The sequence below is a fragment of the Rhinoraja longicauda genome, chromosome 27 (genome assembly GCF_053455715.1).
Source record: "Rhinoraja longicauda isolate Sanriku21f chromosome 27, sRhiLon1.1, whole genome shotgun sequence".
Classification (NCBI taxonomy): domain Eukaryota; kingdom Metazoa; phylum Chordata; class Chondrichthyes; order Rajiformes; family Arhynchobatidae; genus Rhinoraja; species Rhinoraja longicauda.
In genome coordinates, this window is record NC_135979.1 from 32,760,323 (window position 1) to 32,777,093 (window position 16,771).

The 16,771-nt window shown below is 46.4% G+C and overlaps 1 protein-coding gene across 1 annotated transcript in view; it reads left to right on the plus strand.

Annotated features, from left to right (window-relative positions):
* The window catches only part of nif3l1 (NIF3 NGG1 interacting factor 3-like 1 (S. cerevisiae)), a 33,953-nt gene extending 18,567 nt beyond the window's left edge, over positions 1–15,386 (plus strand). Inside the window, exons 3-6 of the mRNA XM_078423185.1 lie at positions 67–181; positions 10,759–10,897; positions 13,142–13,225; positions 13,907–15,386. Coding sequence (XP_078279311.1) covers positions 67–181; positions 10,759–10,897; positions 13,142–13,225; positions 13,907–14,091 — 523 coding nt within the window. The 3' untranslated portion in view covers positions 14,092–15,386. The remainder of the gene's footprint in view (positions 1–66; positions 182–10,758; positions 10,898–13,141; positions 13,226–13,906) is intronic.
* The last annotated feature ends 1,385 nt before the right edge of the window (positions 15,387–16,771 follow it).

Sequence of the window (16,771 nt, forward strand, 5' to 3'; positions counted from 1 at the left end):
CCCTCTTTCTCCACCCTCTATCCCTCCCTCCCCTCTTTTCCTTATCTAACCCCCTCTCTCCCACAGCCCTGGGTCCCGTCTCTCTCTCACCTGTGACCAGTCAGCGCTGGTAGAGATTGTTCGAATATTCGGAGAGTTCGAGGAATTGAGGGACGGCGTCGAGATTACTCGTTTGGAGAAGGTGAGAGGGAGGGGGAGAGAGTGACGGTGGGAGAGGGGGAGGGAGGGAGATTAACGGAGGGAGAGATTGAGGGGGATGGTGGGAGAGGGAGGGAGCCGGCCGTCTTCGGAGGCTGCGGGAGCGGCTGCGACGCGACGCGCCTTGGGCTTGGCCCTGGCCCGCTGTGGACCGTCCGGCGCGGCCTACAACCACAACAACCTGACTGCGGGCGAGGACAGCAGGAGAAGGGAAAGACATTGTGGCCTTCCATCACAGTGAGGAGAGGACTGGAGGAGACTCACTGTGATGGATGTTTCTTTGATGGATGTTTCTTTTTTTTGTGTGTTTTTGGGGTTGGGTAATTTGAATGCCTATTTAATGCTTTTATTGTTGGACTGTGTTTTGGGGGTTTTGGGGTTGTGTAATTTGAATGCCTATTTAATGCTTTTATTGTTGGACTGTGTTTTGGGTTTTTTTTGGGGTTGTGTAATTTTAATGCTTATTTAATGCTTTTATTGTTGGACTGTGGGTGACTGAATTTCGTCCAATATTGGATGACAAATAAAGCTATCTTGAATCTTGAATCTTGAATCTTAGTGGAGAGGAGGGTAGAGACGGAGTGTGGGTGAGGGAGCGGGAGAGGGGCACAGAGAGGGAAGCTGATGGAAAGAGGGAGACAGTGATTGAGGGAGGGGAGGTTAGAGAGGGAAGCTGAGAGAGAAGGGGATGGAGGGGGAAGGGGAGAGAGTGTGAGGAGAGGGAGTGGTAGGAAATGTGGGAGGGAATGTTTGGGGGAAGGGAATGTTTGGGAGGAGGGAATGTTTGGGGGGGAGGGAATCTTTGGGGGGGAGGGAATGTTTGGGAGGGAGGGAATGTTTGGGAGGGAGGGAGGGGGAAGGAGGGAAGTGAGGTAGGACATCATTATCATAATCTCACTTTCTTAGCCAAGTATGTTTTGCAACATACGAGGAATTTGATTTGCCATGCAGTCATACCAATAAAAAGCAACAGGACACACAAAACACATTTTAACATAAACATCCACCACAGTGACTCCTCCACATTCCTCACTGTGATGGAAGGTGAAAAAACAGTTCAATCTCTTCCATTCTTTGTCCTCCCGCGGTCGGGGGCCTCGAGCCTTCCTTGGGACGATCTTGGCTCCCGTAGCCGGCGTTCGGGTCCTCCGCGACGGGGCGATCGGACAGACCCCGGGTAAGGGCTTGTCGAACCCCGTGTGGCTTGGAGCACGGTAGCGCAGCGGTAGAGTTGCTGCTTTACAGCGAATGCAGCGCCGGAGACTCAGGTTCGATCCTGACTACGGGTGCTGCACTGTAAGGAGTTTGTACGTTCTCCCCGTGACCTGCGTGGGTTTTCTCCGAGATCTTCGGTTTCCTCCCACACTCCAAAGACGTACAGGTATGTAGGTTAATTGGCTGGGTTAATGTAAAAATTGTCCCTAGTGGGTGTGGGATAGTGTTAATGTACGGGGATCGCTGGGCGGCACGGACTTGGAGGGCCGAAAAGGCCTGTTTCCGGCTGTATATATATGATATATGATATGATATGACATCGGTCTCCACTCGAGACTGCGAGCGAGCTCGATGGTGAAATCCACAGGCCGTGGTTGGAGCGTCGATGCTAGCCAAGGGATCGCAGGCTCCGGTGGTAAGTCCACAGGCACGTGGTGGGTCTCAAAGTCAGTCCCGAGCAAAGTTAGACCACAAAGCGACCGGAGATGCGATCCAGAAAACAATCGCATCTCCCGCAAGATAAGAGTTTGAAAAAAAGTTTCCCCCCACCCCCCACATAAAACAAACCAGAGAACATTAACACATACTTTTAAAACAAAAAATAACAAGGGAGACGCAAAGACAGACAGACGGCAAGGCTGCCATCGCTGGCCGTGCCGCCCGGTGAAGTGAATGGTCGGGTTCCGAGGAGTGTTGTGTAGCAGAGGGATCTCACAGTGCAGGGAGTTGACACAAGGACCATCACGTTTGAAGAAACATTTGGACAAGTACATGGATAGGACAGGTTTGGAGGGATATGAACCAAACGCAGGCTGGTATGACTAGTGTAGATGGGTCACGCTGGTCGGTGTGGGAAAGTTGGGCCAAAGGGCCTGTTTCCACACTATCACTGATTCCCAATGACACCATGATTCTTTCCCCGTCTCCATTTCTGTCTGTCTCTGTATCTCTTTCTCTCTCTGCCTCTCTCTATGTCTCCCTCTCTGACACTCTGTCTCATCTGTCCGCCTCTCTCTCTCTGTCCGCCTCTCTCTCTCTGTCCGCCTCTCTCTCTCTGCCCGCCTCTCTCTCTGCCTCGCCCTCTCTCCCTCGCCCTCTCACTGTCTCGCCCTCTCTCCGTCTGTCTCTCTCCGTCTGTCTCTCTCTCTCTGTCTGTCTCTCTCTCCCTGTCTGTCTCTCTCTCTCCCTGTCTGTCTGTCTCTCTCTCTCCCTGTCTGTCTCTCGCTGTCGGTCTCTCTCTCTGTCCCTCTCTCTGTCTCTCTCTCTCTCTCTGTCCCTCTCTCTCTCTCTCTCTCTCTCTCTCTCTCTTTCTCTGTCAATTTCAACAAAAAAAATCAATTTAAAATACTTTATTGACATGATAAAATATATCATTATATTGCCAAAGTACGGAACATAACATATATATTTAAAATGCAGGAATATAAAAACAAGTATACAATGCATGGGTCGATATGCCCCTGTACATACATGTATATATCTATGTTCACGCAATACATTTATAGCCTTTTATTGATTGCTACTCGTTCTTGCAGTTGTAAACAGTACAGCAAGGTAGCAAGTTTAGCAGGTCGATATTAATTTCTTTAGTGTCAATTTATGTATGAGTGTATGTGTACACTTCAATACATTCAAAACTCCGCTGCCCGTCTACTCACCCACACCCCGATCCGTGACCATATCACCCCCGTCCTTTACAAACTCCACTGGCTCCCCATCCCCCAGAGAATCCAGTACAAAATCCTCCTCATAACCTACAAAGCCCTCCATAACCTGGCCCCATCCTACCTGACTGACCTCCTCCACAGGCACACTCCCACCCGCTCTGCTGCTGCCAATCTCCTATCCCCCCACATCCGGACCAAACTCAGATCCTGGGGGGACAGGGCTTTCTCCATCGCTGCTCCCACCCTATGGAACTCACTACCCCAAACCGTTAGAGACTCCTCCACACTCACCACATTCAAAACATCGCTGAAGTCTCACCTGTTCAGTACTGCCTTCAACCACTGAAGGTCACCTCACCTTCTGTCTCCTTTCTCTGTTCGTTTACTTATTTACTTATTTCTCTATTTATTCATTTCCCTATGTTCTCTAAATCTCTGTAAAGCGTCTTTGAGTATATGAAAAGCGCTATATAAATGTAATGTATTATTATTATTATTATTATTCACTGTCTCTCAGGGTGTGGCATGCTGTTACATATTGTGCGCCAAGATGGGCCGTATTTCCTTCGCCAAGGATTATTCTTAGTTTTGATATATCGTCTAGTTCTTTAAAATCTGGAGTTGCCAGACTGAGTTTTTCAAAATATTTTTTTCTTATTTTATCGAATTTTTTACACTTTAAGAGGAAGTGCATCTCTGTTTCAACCTCATATGTCAAACAGTGACCGCATATTCTATTTTCTCTTGGTTGCCAAGATCTCTTCTGTCTTTTTCAACTGCCAAATGATGGTCACTTAACCTGTACTTGGTGAGGGTCTGTCTCTGCTTTATGTCTCTAACAGTTGAGAGATAATCTGCCAATTTATAATCTCTTTTTAAGGCACGGTAGCACTCTAGTCTGCTTTGGCTTTTAGTGACTTTATCCCAATGTTCCAAATAGATTTCTTTGCATTGTTTAATAATTTGGTTCACTCTAACTGGTGATTGGAAAGCAGTGTTGATCTGAGACTGGTCAAGGTTTAACTGAGTAGGGGTAGTTATCTGCATAAAGCAGGGATTTGACCTCTCCGTCCAGAAGACAGAGGCCTGGCGCTGTGCTCTGGTCCAACTTTACTGCCAAATCGTTTATGTACACATTAAACAGTGTTGGGCTCAGATTGCAGCCTTGCCGGACGCCTCTTCTCTGGGTGAAGAGATCAGTGCATTTGTCCCCAATTTTGACACCACATTTATTATTCAAATGCATTGATTTAATAAGGTCATATACCTTTCCTCTTATACCACACTGGAGAAGTTTGTAATAAAGCCCTTCGTGCCAAATAGAGTCAAATGCTTTCTTAAAGTCAATAAAACAGGCAAATATTTTTCCTTTTTTTGCTTGATGTATATGTTTTCCAATGAGAGTGTGAAGGGTATAAGTATATGGTCAGTGGTGCGGTGTTTTGGAAGGAAGCCAATTTGGTTTTTACTGAGAATATTATATTTGCTAAGGAAATCCTGCATTCTGTTATTTATAATACTGCAGAATAACTTCCCTAGGCAACTACTGACACAGATGCCACGATAATTGTTTGGATCTGATTTGTTTCCACTCTTATAAATGGGCAAAATAAGACCTTGACACCAAATATCGGGAAAATAACCTGAACGTAATATGATGTTGAACAGCCTAAGCATTATTTTCTGCATCTCCGGAGTGCTATACTTAAGCATTTCATTTTTAATGCTGTCTGGACCACAAGCTTTCTTTAAGTGGAGGGATTTTATTTTTATGGCCAATTCTTCTGGAGTGATTGGGATGTCGAGAGGGTTTTGATAGTCTTTAATTGTTGTTTCTAATGTTTGGAGTTTATCTCTTATATAAGAGTAGTTTGAGTTTATTTTATTTCTTGGAATATCTTTATACAGATCTTCACAATCTGCCCTCCAGGTATCACCATCTTGAGTTGGTAATGTCTGTGGTTTTGTTGTGCCCAGGTTATTCCACATTTCCCAGAATTTGTTTTGATTTATGGAGTTTTCAACTTCTTCAAGTCTTTTATGGGTGTAGTTTTGTTTTTTGTTCCTAATAGTTTATATCTTTTAAGGGTTTCATTATATCTAATACGTAAGTCTGAATTGTTTGGTTGGTGGTGTTTTTGATTTGATATTTTCCTCAGATTTGTTCTGGCATTTTTGCACTCGTAGTCAAACCATTTTTCATGGTTATGATTTTTCTCTTCTGTTTTACAAGGTCAGCTTTGATAGCTGCCTTGTGAAAGATCATATTGATGTTATTTATGGCTATATTCACAAAATGCTGGAGTAACTCAGCAGGTCAGGCAGCATCTCGGGAGAGAAGGAATGGGTGACGTTTCGGGTCGAGACCCTTCTTCAGACACCATCTCTGGTAGTCTCATATGGGTTTGTCTTAAATTTCGATATTTTATTGATGAGATGGGGTGAGTTCAGGGCCATGATGAATTTATCTCCACTGTCTGGAGTCCATCTGTATGTCTGATTTAGTTTATGGAGCTTACTGAGTTTCTTTTTTACGTCTTTAATTTGAGCAGAGAATTTTAGGTACACGTTGATTTGGCTATGGTCTGAGAGAGGGGACTGCTGCCTAACAGTGAATGCACTAATAGTGCAGGGGTCCATATCAGTGATTGCATAGTCCACCATGCTAGACCCAAGAGCTGAGGAATATGTGAACCTCCCCATCGAGTCCCCTCTGAACCTACCATTAACTATATATAGGCCCAAGGCTCGACAAGGCTCGACAGAGATGCACTACCACTGCCACTTTTATTTATTTCACAGTCAAGGTTGTTCCGGTTGGCGATGGTTGGTGTGACGTACAAGGGGGTTTGACCGAACACATGGTTGTTGCCCTGTGGGTCAATGAAATCGGGTTCACATCCGGTCCTTGCATTCAAGTCCCCACATAGTAGCACATTTCCCTGGGCCTGGAAATGGTTGATTTCCGTGTGGAGAGTTTCAAATAGATCCTCCTCAAAGTATGGTGATTCCATTGGGGGGATGTACACAGCACATAGATATGTATCTACCTCAGTTGTTCCAATTTCTTTATCTATTTTCGGCCATATATGTGATTTCCCCTGTTTTATTGATGTAATGTGACTGTCTAGTTCTCCCTTGTACCACACCAAGTTCTGCCCTTATGTATATTAGTAATTATTACTGAGGACACCATGACTTCATGATACCCTGAGGGGCAGTGAGTAATTATTACTGAGGACACCATGACTTCATGATATCCTGAGGGGCAGTGAGTAATTATTACTGAGGACACCATGACTTCATGATACCCTGAGAGGCAGTGAGTAAATGGATCCTTTCGGTGCCATGTTTCTGTTAATATCATTATATCAGTATCTTCTATGAGCTTTAGGAATTCAGGGTTCCCAGTCTTCATCCTGAAGGTTGAGGAGTAGAGACCCTGGATATTCCATCAGTTTATAGATGGGGCTCCTAAGGGACCGTATTAGGAACCTGGAGCGGCAGATTGATGACCTCCGTCTGATCAGGGAGAGTGAGGAGGTTATAGATAGGAGTTACAGGGAGGTGGTCACTCCTAGACCACGGGAGGTAGACAAGTGGGTCACTGTTAGGGGGGGCAAGGAACAGAGGCAGCGACTAGGGAGTACCCCGGTGGCTGTACCCCTTGGAAATAAGTACTCCTGTTTAAGTACTGTTGGGGGGGACAGCCTACCTGGGGGCAGCGACGGTGCCCGGGCCTCTGGCAAGGAGTCCGGCCCTGTTGCTCAGAAGGGTAGGGAAAGGAAGAGGAGAGCAGTAGTAATAGGGGACTCTATAGTGAGGGGGTCAGATAGGCGTTTCTGTGGACGCAGTCGGGAGACCCGGATGGTGGTTTGCCTCCCTGGTGCCGGTGTCCGGGATGTGTCTGAGCGTGTCCAGGATATCCTGAAAGGGGAGGGAGAGGAGCCAGAGGTCGTGGTACATATAGGTACCAACAATATAGGTAGGATAAGGGAAGAGGTCCTGAAAGGAGAATTCAGGGGGCTAGGAAGAGAGTTAAAAAAAAGGACTTCCAAAGTAATAATCTCAGGCTTACTGCCTGTGCCACGCGATAGTGAGAATAGGAATGGAGTGAGGTGGAGGATAAATACGTGGCTGAGGAACTGGTGCAGGGAGCAGGGTTTCAAGTTTCTGGATCATTGGGACCTCTTCTGGGGGAAGTATGACCTGTACAAAAAGGACGGGTTGCATCTGAACCCGAGGGGAACCAATATCCTGGCGGGGAGATTTGCTAAAATAACTGCGGAGACTTTAAACTAGTACGGTTGGGGGGAGGGACTCAAACACAGATAGCTAATAGGCAGTGTGTGAGGCAGGAGGCAGAAAAGGGAAACACTCAGACCCAATATGTAGGAGAGAAAGAAGGGAAAAGAAATAAACTGAGAATAAGAAATGATGGGTCCCTTAAATGTGTATATTTTAATGCTAGGAGCATTGTAAGAAAGGTGGATGAGCTTAGAGCCTGGATTGACATCTGGAAGTATGATGTTGTGGCGATCAGTGAAACATGGTTGCAGGAGGGTTGCGATTGGCAATTAAATATTCCAGGATTTCATTGTTTCAGATGTGATAGAATTGGAGGGGCAAGAGGTGGGGGTGTTGCATTGCTTGTCAGGGAGGATATCACAGCAGTGCTTTGGCAGGACAGACTAGAAGGCTCGATTAAGGAGGCTGTTTGGGTGGAACTCAGAAATGAGAAAGGTTTAGCAACACTTATAGGGGTGTATTATAGACCGCCAAATAGGGAACGAGAATTGGAAGAGCAAATATGTAAGGAGATAGCAGATATTAGTAGTAAGCACAGAGTGGTGATTGTGGGTGATTTCAATTTTCCGTATATAGACTGGGAATCACATTCTGTTAAAGGGCTGGATGGTTTGGAGTTTGTAAAATGTGTGCAGGATAGTTTTTTGCAGCAATACGTAGAGGTACCTACCAGAGAAGGGGCAGTGTTGGACCTCCTGTTAGGAAATGAGATGGGTCAGGTGACGGAGGTATGTGTTGAGGAGCACTTTGGGTCTAGTGATCATAATGCCATTAGTTTCAATATCATTATGGAGAAGGTCAAATCTGGACCAAGGGTTGAGATTTTGGATTGGAGAAAGGCTAATTTTGAGGAGATGAGAAAGGATTTAAAAGGAGTGAAATGGAAATTGTTGTTTTATGAAAAGGATATAATAGAGAAATGGAGGATATTTAAAGGTGAAATTTTGAGAGTACAGAGTCTTTATGTCCCTGTTCGGTGGAAAGGAAAGAATAATAATTTGAAAGAGCCGTGGTTTTCCAGGGAAATTGGACACTTGGTTCGGAAAAAGAGGGAGATATACAATAAATATAAGCGGCAGGGAGTAAATGAGGTTTTTGAGGAATATAAAGAATGTAAAAGGAATCTTAAAAAGGAAATTAGAAAAGCGAAAAAAAGATATGAGGCTGCTTTGGCAAGTAATGTAAAAGTAAACCCCAAGGGGTTCTACAGATATGTCAATAGCAAAAGGATAGTGAGGGATAAAATTGGTCCATTAGAGAGTCAGAGTGGACAGCTATGTGCTGAGCCGGAAGAAATGGGGGAGATATTAAACAATTTCTTTTCTTCGGTATTTACCGAGGAGAAGGATATTGAATTATGTGAGGTAAGCGAAACAAGTAGAGTAGTGATGGAAATTAGGAGGATTAAAGAAGAGGAGATACGGACACTTTTGAAGAATATAAAAGTGGATAAGTCTCCAGGTCCTGATAGGATATTCCCTAGGACATTGAGGGAAGTTAGTGCAGAAATAGCAGGGGCTATGACGGAAATATTTCAAACGTCATTAGAAACAGGGATGGTGCCGGAAGATTGGCGCATTGCGCATGTTGTGCCTTTGTTTAAAAAAGGTTCTAAAAGTAAACCTAGCAATTATAGACCTATTAGTTTGACGTCTGTGGTGGGAAAATTAATGGAAAAGATACTTAGGGACAATATATATAATTATTTGGATAATCAAGGCCTGATTAGAAACAGTCAACATGGATTTGTGCCTGGAAGGTCATGTTTGACTAATCTTCTTGAATTTTTTGAAGAGGTTACCAGGGAAATTGATAAGGGCAAGGCTGTGGATGTTGTCTATATGGACTTCAGTAAGGCATTTGACAAGGTTCCACATGGAAGGTTGATTAAGAAGGTTAAATCGTTGGGTATTAATAGTGAGGTTGCAAGATGGATTCAACAATGGCTGAATGGGAGATACCAGAGGGTAATGGTTGACAATTGTATGTCAGGTTGGAGGCCAGTGTCTAGTGGAGTGCCCCAAGGATCTGTGTTGGGTCCACTGTTGTTTATCATTTACATTAATGATCTGGATGATGGTGTGGCAAATTGGATTAGTAAATATGCAGATGATACTAAGATAGGTGGAGTAGTTGATAGTGAGGTAGATTTTCAAAGTCTACAGAGAGACTTGGGCCTTTTGGAAGGGTGGGCTGAAAGATGGCAGATGGAGTTTAATGCTGATAAGTGTGAGGTGCTGCATTTTGGTAGGACAAATCAAAATAGGACGTACAGGGTAAATGGTAGGGAATTGAGGAATGCAGTGGAACAGAGGGATCTGGGAATAACTGTGCATTGTTCCCTGAAGGTGGAATCTCATGTGGATAGGGTGGTGAAGAAGGCGTTTGGTATGCTTGCCTTTATAAATCAGAGCATCGAGTATAGAAGTTGGGATGTAATGTTGAAATTGTACAGGGCATTGGTGAGGCCAAATCTGGAGTATGGTGTGCAGTTCTGGTCGCCAAATTATAGGAAGGATGTCGACAAAATGGAGAGGGTACAGAGGAGATTTACTAGAATGTTGCCTGGGTTTCAGCACTTAGGCTACAGAGAGAGGTTGAATAGGTTGGGTCTTTATTCTTTGGAGCGTAGAAGGTTGAGGGGGGACTTGATAGAGGTTTTTAAAATTTTGAGAGGGACGGACAGAGTTGACGTGGGTAGGCTTTTCCCTTTGAGAGTGGGGAAGATTCCAACAAGGGGACATAGCTTCAGAATTGAGGGACAAAGGTTTAGGGGTAACATGAGGGGGAACTTCTTTACTCAGAGGGTTGTGGCTGTATGGAATGGGCTTCCGGTGGAAGTGGTGGAGGCTGGCTCGATTTTATTATTTAAGAGTAAATTGGATAGGTATATGGATAGGAGGGGATTGGAGGGTTATGGTCTGAGTGCAGGTAGATGAGACTAGGTCAGGGAGAATGGTCGGCGTGGATTGGTAGGGCCGGACAGGCCTGTTTCCATGCTGTAGTTGTTATATTGTTATATTGTTATATGGAATCTACTCATTTATTTATACTTATATATCTTTCTTTTTTTCTCTTTGGAGAAAAACAAAAACCCATTTTGTGGGACAAGTGTGAAAACACTAATTTTTTCTAAAAATGGGGAATGTTGGGTAAAATTTGGTATGCCGAGGTAAGGCAGGCTCGTACTGCCACCTAGTAATAATGACAATATTAAAAATAGCAATATCAGCAATAATAATAGTAATATCAACAATATTAACAATACTAATTCTGCAATCTTATGCTATTTTTTCCTTTTTTCAGTCACTCAGGAGGGACTGTATTATATATATGTGTTATATTATCTCTCTCTCTGTCTCTCCCTCAGGTGCCAGTGCCGGGGGCGGGGATGGGAAGATTCTGCCGCCTTTCAGAGGCGACATCTCTGCTCACGTTGGTGGACCGAGTGAAGGAACGTTTGGGTCTAACCCTCGTTCGTCTGGTCCTGGGGAATGGACGCAGTCTGGGTCAGTCTCTCTCGAGCCCCCACCCCCCTCTCCCTGCTCCCCGCACCCTTCTCCCCGCACCCCTCTCCCCGCCCCCCTCTCCCGGCCCCCCTCTCCCGGCCCCCCTATCTTGGCCCCCCTCTCCCCGCCCCCCTCTCCTCGCTCCCCGCCCCCCTCTCCCCGCCCCCCTCTCCCCGCCCCCCCTGTCTCTCCCTCTCGCTGTGTCTCTCTCTGTCTCTCTCTCTCTCTCTCTCTCTCTCTCTCTCTCTCTCTCTCTCTCTCTCTCTCTCTCTCTCTCTCTCTCTCTGTCTTTCTCTCTCTCTGTCTTTCTCTCTGTCTCTCTCTCTCTCTCTCTGTCTCTCTCTCTCTCTCTCTGTCTCTCTCTCTGTCTCCCTCTCTGTCTCTCTCTGTCTCTGTCTCTCTCTGTCTAAAGGGATTAAAAGTACCATTAGCAAATTTGCAGATGATACAAAGCTGGGTGGTAGTGTGAACTGTGAGGAAGATGCTATGAGGTTGCAGGGTGACTTGGATAGGTTGTGTGAGTGGGCGGATGCATGGCAGATGCAGTTTAATGTGGATAAGTGTGAGGTGATCCACTTTGGTTGTAAGAATAGGAAGGCAGAGTATTATCTGAATGGTGTCAAGTTAGGAACAGGGGACGTACAACGAATTCTGGGTGTCCTAGTGCATCAGTCACTGAAAGGAAGCATGCAGGTACAGCAGGCAGTGAAGAAAGCCAATGGAATGTTGGCCTTCATAACAAGAGGAGTTGAGTATAGGAGCAAAGAGGTCCTTCTGCAGTTGTACAGGGCCCTAGTGAGACCGCACCTGGGGTACTGTGTGCAGTTTTGGTCTCCAAATTTGAGGAAGGATATTCTTGCTATTGAGGGCGTGCAGCGTAGGTTTACTAGGTTAATTCCAGGAATGGCGGGACTGTCATATGTTGAAAGACTGGAGCGACTAGGCTTGTATACACTGGAATTTAGAAGGATGAGAGGAGATCTTATCGAAACGTATAAGATTATTAAGGGGTTGGACACGTTAGAGGCAGGAAACATGTTCCCAATGTTGGGGGAGTCCAGAACAAGGGGCCACAGTTTTAGAATAAGGGGTAGGCCATTTAGAACTGAGATGAGGAAAAACCTTTTCAGTCAGAGAGTTGTGAATCTGTGGAATTCTCTGCCTCAGAAGGCAGTGGAGGCCAATTCTCTGAATGCATTCAAGAGAGAGCTAGATAGAGCTCTTGAGGATAGCGGAGTCAGGGGGTATGGGGAGAAGGCAGGAACGGGGTACTGATTGAGAATGATCAGCCATGATCACATTGAATGGCGGTGCTGGCTCGAAGGGCCGAATGGAATGGCCTCCTCCTGCATCTATTGTCTATCTGTCTCTCTCTCTCTGTCTGTCTCTCTCTCTCTATACTTAAGCATTTCATTTTTAATGCTGTCTGGACCACAAGCTTTCTTTAAGTGGAGAGATTTTATTTTTATGGCCAATTCTTCTGGAGTGATTGGGAAGTCGAGAGGGTTTTGATAGTCTATAATTGTTGTTTCTAATGTTTGGAGTTTATCTCTGATATAAGAGTAGTTTGAGTTTATTTTATTTATTGGAATATCTTTATACAGATCTTTACAATCTGCCCTCCAGGTATCACCATCTTGAGTTTGTAATGCCTGTGGTTTTGTTGTGCCCAGGTTATTCCACATATCACAGAATTTGTTTTGATTTATGGAGTTTTCAATTTCTTCAAGTCTTTTATGGGTGTAGTTTTGTGTTTTGTTCCTAATAGTTTATATCTTTTAAGGGTTTCATTATATCTAATACGTAAGTCTGAATTGTTTGGTTGGCGGTGTTTTTGATTTGATATTTTCCTCAGATTTGTTCTGGCATTTTTGCACTCGTAGTCAAACCATTTTTCATGGTTACGTTTTTTGATGATTTTTCTCTTCTGTTTTACAAGGTCAGCTTTGCTTGCTGCCTTGTGAAAGAGCATATTAATGTCTCTCTCACCGTCTCTCTGTCTCTCTGTCTCTCTCTCTCTCTGTCTCTCTCTCTCTCTCTGTCTCTCTCTGTCTCTCTCTGTCTCTCCCTGTCTCTCTCTGTCTCTCTCTCGTCACCCATTCCTTCTCTCCCGAGATGCTGCCTGACCTGCTGAGTTTCTCCAGCATTTTGTGAATAAATCTCTCTGTCTCTCCCTGTCTCTCTCTCTCTTTGTTTCACACTCTCACACTTACTCTCACTTCCAATTTCTCTCCCTCTTCCCAGACTCGCAGGTGACCACCGCTGCTGTCTGCGCTGGATCGGGGGGGAGTGTTTTGGAGGGGGTGAAGGCGGACATGTACCTGACAGGTAGGGAACAAGGGAGGGGGGAGAGAGGGGGCGATGCAGGGAAAGGGATGAGAGGGGGGCGAGGTATTAATTGACAACTAACTTACCCCTTGACCTCCCCTTCCCTCCCCCCTCTCTCCCCACTCCACTTATCCCACTCTCTTCCTCCCCCTTTCCAAATCTCTTTCAAACCCACTTTGCCACCCCACTCTCCCCCCCACTCTCCCCCTCTCTCTCCCCCCCTCTCTCCCCCCCACCCTCTCTCCCCCCCACCCTCTCTCTCCCCCACCCTCTCTCTCCCCCACCCTCTCTCTCCCCCTCTCTCTCCGCCCCCTCCCTTCCGCCCCCCCCTGTCTCCCGCCCCCATCTCTCCCGCCCCACTGTCTCCCCCTCCCCCTCTCTCTCCCCCCCTCTCTCTCCCCCTCTCTCTCCCCCCTCTCTCTCTCCCCCTCTCTCTCTCCCCCTCTCTCTCTCCCCCTCTCTCTCTCCCCCCTCTCTCTCTCCCCCTCTCTCTCCCCCTCTCTCTCCCCCCTCTCTCTCCCCCCTCTCTCTCCCCCCCTCTCTCTCCTCCCCCCTCTCTCTCCCCCCTCTCTCTCTCCCCACCTCTCTCTCCCCCCCTCTCTCTCCCCCCCTCTCTCTCCCCCTTCTCTCTCCCCCCTCTATCCTCCCACCCCCCTCTCTCTCTCTCCCTCTCTCTCCCAGGTGAAATGTCTCATCACCAACTCCTTGATGCTTCTGCTCGAGGGACCTCAATCATCCTCTGTGAACACACCAACTCTGAGCGAGGGTACCTCCCTCATCTCGCCTCACTGCTCACCCCCCTGCTGGGGGAGAGAGTCACTGTTCACATCTCCAACCAGGATAGAGACCCCGTACAGATTGTGTGACCGGGAGAGGACGGCATTCCTGGGAGACTGTGCCTGTCAATGGACAATAGGTGCAGGAGGAGGCCATTCGGCCCTTAGCCAGCACCGCCATTCAATGGCTGATCATCCACAATCAATACCCCGTTCCTGCTTTCTCCCCATACCCCCATACTCTATCCTTAAGAGCTCTATCTAGCTCACTTTTGAAAGCATCCAGACAATTGGCCTCCACTGCCTTCTGAGGCAGAGAATTCCACAGATTCACAACTCTCTGACTGAAAAAGTTTTTCCTCATCGCCGTTCTAAATGGCCTACCCCTTATTCTTAAACTGTGGCCCCTAGTTCTGGACTCCACCAACATCGAGAACATGCTTCCTGCCTCTAGCGTGTCCAATCCATTCATAGCCTTATATGTTTCAATAAAATCCCCTCTCATCCTTCTAAATTCCAGTGTATACAAACCTAGTCGCTCCAGTCTTTCAACATAGGACAGTCCCGCCATTCCGGGAATTAACCTAGTAAACCTACGCTGCACGCCCTCAATAGCAAGAATGTCCTTCCTCACATTTGGAGACCAGAACTGCACACAGTACTCCAGGTGCGGTCTCACTAGGGCCCTGTACAACTGCAGAAGGACCTCTTTGCTCCTATACTCAACTCCTCTTGTTATGAAGGCCAACATTCCATTGGCTTTCTTCACTGCCTGCCGTACCTGCATGCTTCCTTTCAGTGATTGATGCACTAGGACACCCAGATTTCCTAACTTGACACCATTCAGATAATACTCTGCCTTCCTATTCTTACCACCAAAGTGGATAACATCACACTTATCCACATTAAACTGCATCTGGCATGCATCCGCCCACTCACACAACCTGTCCAAGTCACCCTGCAACCTCATAGCATCACCAGGAGGATTGTGTGATGTGTTAAAGTCTACACAATCATCAAAACCCATATATTCAGATGCATAAACAATGGAATAAAGTACACACTGATTAATTTAGAAATGTTATTTAATCAGCTGTAGAAATGTCTTTAATTGAAGGGTTGAGGAGTGGTAACTCAAGTAGAGAGGGCGGTAAAGAAGGCGTACGGCTTGCTTGCCTTTATCGGTCAGGGCATTGAGTCTGAGAGTCAGAAAGTCACGATGCAGCTTCATTGGACTTTGGTCAGGCGGGGATTTGGAGTATTGTGAGTTCTGGTCGCCCCCCTTTACAGGATGTGGAGGTTTTAGAGAGGGTGCAGAGGGTGCAGATGGAGGATTACCAGAATGCTGCCTGTGAGAGAGAGAGAGGGAGGGGAAGGGAGTGGAGGCAGGGGAGCGAGGGAGAAGGGAGCGCGGTGGTTCCGGGGGGAAATAGAGAGAGAGAGAGAGAGAGAGAGTAAGTGAGAGGGAGGGAGGGAGGGAGGGAGAAGGGAGTGTAGCAATTCTGGTGGGGGGGGGGGGGGGGAGTGAGGGAGAGTTGGCCAACGGAAGGGGATCTCACTGTACGGCCGTCTCGTGCTCAAAGGAACTGCCATTAAGAAACGGCATGGTGCAGTGTGGGGGAGAGGGAGAATCGAGACATTGAGGGAGGGAGAGAGAGAGAAGGGGGAGTGGAGCGAGAGAGGAGAGTGCAGCAGATCTGGGGGAGAATGAGAAGGGGAGAGGGAATGGGAAGGATTAGAGGGGGAGAGGGAATATAGCAGTGCTGGAGAGAGAGCAAGGGATTGAGAGAAAGATGGAGAGAATGTGAGAAAGTGAGTGTGAGAGAGGGGAGAGTGAAAGACCATCACTGGTCATGGGGAGTAGCAGTGCTGGGGGAGAGAAGGGACAGGTGAGAGGTACAGATGATGATTAACACAAATGTTGCCTTCATCTGGGGGGGTTTACACGAGGAAGGTGCTAATATTCTGCCTCTTAGAAGGGCTGGAGAGAAAGCAATGGCAACTCTAGAAGTGAGCCTGACACCCGTGCTGAGAGGATTCTCAGGGAGAAGATGGATGTACATTTTAATAAGTAGAGACTGATGAGGAAGAGTCAGCGCGGTCTTGTACATGAGAGATCATGTCTCAAATCTTTTTCTGTTTTTGGTGCATTGACTTCATCGGTCAGGCAATTAAATTTAGAAGTTGGAAAGTTGCCTTCTATTTGACAAAATGTTTGTGAGGACACACTTGGAGTAATGTGTTTATTGTTTGTCACCATGTATGGGAAATATCACTAAGTTGCAAAGAGTGCAGAAAAGATTTAGGGTCATGTTGCCGGGAACAAGGTTCAGTGCTCCAGGAACAGGTTGAGCACGTCAACACTTTATTCCCTGGAGCGCAGGAGAAATCTTACAGCATGCACGAAATCATGCAAATAGATAGGTAACAATAACAACACAAAGCCATTTGGTCATGTATTTGCAGGGGAGAGATTTAGAGGGAGATTTGGACATGTATTCGCAGGGGAGAGATTTAGAGGGAGATTTGGACATGTATTCACAGGGGCAGGGCTTTAGAGGGAGATCATTCATGCACCGTTAGTTTAGATGACTAACGGGAAGTTTAGATGACTAACTATTCTCCCTGGCCAGGTACACCACTGACAGGTACACGCTTGGCTTTAAACAGTTTGTCAACTGTTTGGTTATTTAGTTACCACTTTATTCTAGCCTGGAAATCTGAGGAAATAAAATCAACAGGTGTCAAAATTTCACAAAGATGCAGATTA